Source organism: Camponotus floridanus, unplaced genomic scaffold, assembly GCF_003227725.1.
Source record: "Camponotus floridanus strain SB8 unplaced genomic scaffold, Cflo_v7.5 scaffold26, whole genome shotgun sequence".
In the NCBI taxonomy this organism is placed as follows: Eukaryota; Metazoa; Arthropoda; class Insecta; order Hymenoptera; family Formicidae; genus Camponotus; species Camponotus floridanus.
In genome coordinates, this window is record NW_020229392.1 from 1689880 (window position 1) to 1696304 (window position 6425).

Below are 6425 nucleotides of genomic sequence, written 5' to 3' on the forward strand. Positions count from 1 at the left end.
AAAGTTCTTTTTTAGAAAAAAATATCGATTTATTATGGACATACTTATATTACAGATTAATATTGAAAAAATATCCATACAACAAACAACAGATTTTTGTGCTGTTCCTGTGCATATTTGTATCTCTATACATAGAACTCAATATTTCCCTAGTAAAATATATTTTAATGCAAATATTTCTTTTTTTAATATTTTATCATTCTCTGAATATAAAAAATATAAAAAAGAATTTATATTGAAGCTGCAGTAACAATAATTAAATGAAAAAAAAAATTGTTCTTTCAATTATGCAGTATTTTATAGAAAGATAAGTTTATATAAAAACATGTTCACACTGTTGATATTAATATTTATAAATTATTCCTTATAATTAAGAAAGCTTTGCAATTGTTCAATTGTCAGTGATTCAAGGGATAAATCATTGACATACGGTTCAAAGTTTGTAATAATTCTATATAGACTACGTTTGATCGCACTTCGTAAAGAGGTACAAATTTCTTTAGTTAATTTATCATCAGTTTGAATTTTTCTTGCTAATACAGCTGATTTTTGCAATTTGTCCAGAACCTGCTTCACTGACAACAAAGTATTGATAATGTTGGGCACATCTTTTTGTACAACACCATAAGAATCTTCACTGAGCGAAAACACCGATAATGATGAAATAGCTTCAGCTGCCCAAATCACTAGTTGTCCATTAAGTAATACATAACGGATTTTATTATCGTCTTGTTCACCAAAGATATAATTAATAAGTGGTTTGGAAAGCAAATATGCTACAAAGGCTTCTCGTTTTTGTTTAATAAACTTTTGAATAAACATGCCACTATAAGGAGCTTCTTTTGTATCTACTTCTATTGATGGCACTGGTGTTACATCTGGTACTAACTTCCGCATATGATATATATGCTCTTTTTGTGCAGGTCGTACAGGTGCAATTCTTGTTGTCAATACATTTGTACTATAACAGAATTGTTGCTCTTGAGGTTTCATGGATATAGCGTTGAAATCAGAAGAGAATTTCTTAAGAAGATCAATGCACTTTTGCACAATGCAATTCCAATTGTATGGATGACCACCTGGTTGACTGAGTGTAAATAATATTCCTCTTCTCATTTTCTCCTTTTGGGCTAAGGTAACTAAATCTAAATAACCCAAGTGTTGTATTATCGGTATCTTGTCCATTGCTAGCGCCTCAATAAGTGTTAATTCTGAAGCATCACCATTATAGACACCACTCGAACTAAATTTAAATGAAATCCATTCAGTTAGATATATTTCAAATAACAAGTAAGTGCTGCTTATTGTCAGTATGAATATGAATTGATGAAGCCACAAGTGCAATATTAATGTCAGATTTAGCAATCTAGACATATTGTCCAAAGGTTCAACTTCTGTTTGTATAGAAATCATTGACAATAGTGCTGCACGACAGTATGATCCCAGAAAGTAATAAATAGTCATATAATACACAGCCGACCACATGGAGGAAATCATTAGATTTGGAAGCATAGCATAAATTCCTTGTCGCAGCCGGAAAAATTTAAACTGTGTTATAATGGGAAATCGGAAATACTTCATAGAGTCATTAGTCTTTACGGAGAAATATAATCCACTCCATAAACCACTGAACAGCAAAAAATAATATTCCTCCACCAAACATGTTCCATATATGATACTACAATCTGCAGTCAAAGAACTGTACATTCCTCCTTTTAATGACAAATGCGACCAGGTTAAAATGCCACCCATGACGATATACGAGGCTTTTAAACTTAAGTTTTGAACTGTAAGAGTCGCACATAATTTGGCAAATCTGCTCTTATAATATGGTGGATTGTGGAGATAAATTTTGCTGCAGAAAACACCCTGTAAAGAGATCACTGCGGCGAGAATGCCGAGATAAATCCACATTCGTAGTGATATTACAGTTCTCCACGTGTTTTGAAGCCAATGTACGTAATCAGTGCTCAGGTTTGTAAATAGGATGAGGCAGCAGACTAGAAAAAATTGCAATGTTATGCTTGAGACGACAGCCAGCAACATTCGCCGCGTCAAAAGTTTTTTGCAATCCTTTTTGTCAATTTCGATCATCTTCGAGGACCGGTTAACCTTCACGAGAACAAATCTCCTCAGTAAATCTTGATTCCACGTTTCCTACAGTGCTCCGCGTAGATGAAACTTCTTCGTGTGGTATAACGTTATATATCACAACTTCCTCGCTTCCTTTTGCCGACTATTAGATTAGACAACATTTTTCGTATAGAAATTCAAAATGCCATAATCACAGTATCTTGAATAGCGCAACTTTCTGTCGACAATATCGACACCTTTGATGTCTGTAAGGCCGGATCTACAATAGGCAATTTAAGCTTTAAGCCTTAGGAGATTGACCAATCACAGTCAAGTATGAAGAGAATACTCGACTGTAATTGGTCAATTTCTTAAGGCTTAGGGCTTAAATTACCTATTGTAGATCGGGACTAAAGTCTCTAAAATGGAGTGAGTAACATTACTAGATTTCCCGATGTAATTCGACGCTGATTGGCCGAATCTGAAAGTGGAAACCAATCATGTTCGATTATTACTTAGCGGTTGAATTCGCTGAATGCAGCCATTCGATGACATTGGCCGCATTCAGCGGACTCAACAATTGGGCAACATTACTAGATTTTCCGATGTAACTCGATGCTGATTGGTCGGACCTGAAAGTAGAGACCAATCATATTCGATTGCTTCTTAACGGTTGAGTCCGCTGAATGCGGCCATTCACGCTTGTGCAATGAAAATCTTATAGAGATTCGCAACACTTGTTCTAGCACCTCTATCTGAATTTTAAATCAAGTTTGACATAGGACACTGATAACCTCAATTTGATAATCTTATTTATTTTTCAATTTAGTAATCTTACATTTTCATTAATAATAACTTCTACTAACTAACTAGAATTCTAATAGTTCAGATAGAATGAGATGAAATATATCACTGGCAATTTTGAAAATTGAGATAGAAGATAAAAACACTGGAAAAAAAGAATACTTATCTGCAGGTAAAAAAATCTTTTTACTTCTTAAATTTGACAATTATTAAGTTTAACAATAATTTTTTTTTTTCAGAAATTAGAATTCTTTAGCTAGTAAATACACGTTTGGAATAAAATAATTTCGTCATAATCCAATAGAGAAGGAGAAGGATATGACGGAAGAGAACGCGATGATGTCTAAATCAAAAGACGAAGACACAGAGGGCAGAGATATGGATATGAAATGTTATTTCAACAACGCAATGCCTGCGATCTTTGATGAAGTCGTCTTGCCTACAAGATCCGACTTCTTCGATGTACAATCAATTCCTGTAGGTCTAGTTTCAGACTACGGTCCTTTTTCTGATGTCGCATCAACGAGCTCATTCGATACAGATACTCTGCGAACTTCTACGCCTTTGCTGCTGGACGCGACGATTGATCGAGTAGAGCACAACGCGTTGAGCGACGCACATCGAGATGCCTGGATACCATCGGATCATACGCGAAAGATACTACGCTCTATCGCGACCTCCACAGCTGGCGCCAATCACCTGGATCGTGAGAATCTCACTATGCCTGGACTGGCCGTACAGGGCGATATGCCAGATTTGATCAAGAATGCATCTATCCACTTTTTGGGCGAGGATGAGAACATCCATCGAAATGTGCTCACAGCATCTGATGTGACACAAGATGAACGCGGTTTGAGGAATCTGATACAAGCCGGTTGCTACCGAGCGGCGGTCAATCTGTCTGGCCGACTATTAGCTATCTATGCCCAAGGCTATGGCAAGATTAATCAACCTAGCAAACATACCCCTCATTCTTTACAGCTCTGGTATACGAGACTCTCGCTGTTGGTCAAATTGAGGCAGATGGATGTATTAGAAAACGAATCGAAGCCGTTCGGTAATCTCGATAAACCCGACATGTATTTCACCTTCTATCCAGAATTGTACGGCACCAGACCAGGATCTATGGCATCGTTTGCTTTCAGATTATTGTTGGCAGAGATTCCCTCGTATTACGATAAAGCGAAACAAGCGTTAGATAATTTGTATAAACTTTTAGCGACCGTCCATCAGATTATAGCCAATTTCCATGCCGGTCTTAGCGGTGAAGGAACACACGTGAAGATCAGTGAATCTGATCAGCGCGAGGCCGTAAAACTGTGGACAGCCAGAAAATCCAGGATCCTTATTTCCATTGTTAATTGTGCCATTGGTATGAGAAATTATATTCTTGCGATAGAGATACTGGAAGATCTATGTAAGCTACCTGATTGGACTACAGAGCAGCTAGGTATTTTGAAATCGGCCATAGGAAGGGTGCATTTGTTCCTCGGCGACGTCTCGGCGGCGGAAAAGTTTCTCGTTCGCAGTAATAAGGAAGAGAAGACAACGAGTGTCCGAGAATTGGTGGACAGCGGATTAATGGCAGTTGCACAAAATGCCTTTCAAGAAGCCTACAACTACTTTCAATCGGCATCGACGATGGATCCGTCCAATGTAATGTTGACTAATAACATGGCAGTGTGTTTGTTGTATACTGGCCAATTGAAAGCAGCTGTGTGGTTGTTTGAGAGCGTCGTCAATAGAAATCCTTTGAGAAGTCTGCAAGAGCCCATTTTATTGAACATGTGTACATCGTACGAGTTACATACGACGCATTGCAAGCAACCGAAATTGCATCTATTGCGGCAGCTAAATAGATACAAGGGTGACGCAGCCGATATTCAGTGTCTAAAATTAGCTATGTAACATTAGTCATGAATATTGTCACTGTTAATGTTAATGTTACATCTTGAGACCTGAGCTCGTTATTCTCTTGGAGAGAGAAAATAAATTATAAATTTGGTTATCTAGTTAATTAAAATGTGTATTAAAATATGTACAAATATAATAGGATTGTAAGCTTTAGTACAACAGTAATTTTCTTTATAAGAAAATTGAGAAAATTATTTTAAATTGAATTTTCTTGCCTTCGATTTTAATAACTGACTTTGTTAAATATTTAATTCTCTTATATCTTTAAGATTAATTTTCGTAGATTTGAAATAAAGTCCATTGTTGTTTGATGATTAAAAGAAAAGAGAGTTATACATTTTTTAATACTAAATACAATTGTGAATTCATGCTGTATGTGTGGTATTTGGGCTCAGATGGACAAAATGTTAAATCTCAGGAAAAATGTAAATATTGTGATATTAATAATAGTAAAATATATCTAATGTTTAGTTATACTTCTAGATTTTTCAGAGCTTTTAGTCTCACATCACATTGCTGAGATATAACATGCCGTACTTATTCATGTTATCCACATATCCTATCCGTATTTTATATTATATTCAGGTGATTATTTAAGAATCGTGCATGCAAAATCATATTCCAGGATTATTGATCGCATAGAAAACAATAGCCGGACATCAAAGTAAAATAGCCTTTATTACATCGTGAAACGAGGACAATTTAACGAATGTTCAACAATTGCTATAGTTTTCTCTTTTCACACTCTCTTCTTCGCTCTACTTTTTCTTACGCGTGTAAACATATATTCACGCACGTCTTTTCTTTTCTTTCGCTTCTCGGTTTATCCCCCGCGTTTTTATTATTACTTTTTTTTTTAATCGAAAGAATACGAGTATCGCAGCACGTTTTCCGAAAATATATATTATGTAATGAAACCAATATGTTTTGCTATTTTTCTTGCGTTTATAACATGCGTTTTCTTTATCTGCACATCGGTTTCTGCATTCAGTTTCTCGCATTGTTTCCTCGTTTTTTTCTTTTTTTCTTTTTCTATCTTATTTTTCTTATTTTTAATTTTTAAAACTGGCTTTTTAAACTGGCTAATTTACTCTTTCGCTCTCTTTCTCTCTCTCTCTCTCTCTCACACTCTTTCTTATTATCGCGCGATTACATCGTAGCACATATTATTAGATTATTGGATTCCCAAACTGCACTCTCTCTCGCTCTCGCTCCCTGCAGAAAAAAGGCACGAACTGGCGGAAAAGTCGGCCTAACTGTATAATATTTTCATTTATTTATTATGGATGGAACTTCGTGTCTCACATACATTATTTTTCTTTATTTCCTCTCTTTCCCCACCGTCGTCCCATGGGCCTCACGGCGATTTTAGCCCGTTGAATCGTTAGTACCGCGAAAATTAACGACATAGTGAGCGCAGCGCAAGAATCTCCCGATATATAGATTATAATTTGTGATATATCAATTAATTTATATTAATTTGTATATGCTATTATATGCGTCCGTCTCGAATGCCCATAGTAATCAAATTCGGTAGGATCGTTCTTCATTAGACTATTTTGAATGTTAATTTTAATTTTTTTACAAAGGACAATATTTATTTCAACCAGAACAAAAAATAAAACATTTGTAGC

General features: G+C 35.7%; 2 protein-coding genes across 2 annotated transcripts; one reads left to right on the forward strand and one right to left on the reverse strand.

Annotated features, from left to right (window-relative positions):
• Positions 1-309: 309 nt before the first annotated feature.
• Positions 310-2340, reverse strand: LOC105250627 (nucleoporin NDC1). The gene has a single exon (XM_011256815.3). The coding sequence runs from the start codon at positions 2092-2094 to the stop codon at positions 358-360; it is 1737 nt and encodes a 578-aa protein (XP_011255117.1). The 5' UTR covers positions 2095-2340; the 3' UTR covers positions 310-357.
• Positions 2341-2819: 479 nt separating this feature from the next.
• LOC105250626 (trafficking protein particle complex subunit 12) lies at positions 2820-4965 on the forward strand. Its single transcript, XM_011256814.3, has 2 exons — positions 2820-3049; positions 3117-4965. Exon 2 carries the CDS (start codon positions 3196-3198, stop codon positions 4783-4785), a length of 1590 nt encoding a protein of 529 aa, XP_011255116.1. The 5' UTR covers positions 2820-3049; positions 3117-3195; the 3' UTR covers positions 4786-4965.
• Positions 4966-6425: the final 1460 nt, after the last annotated feature.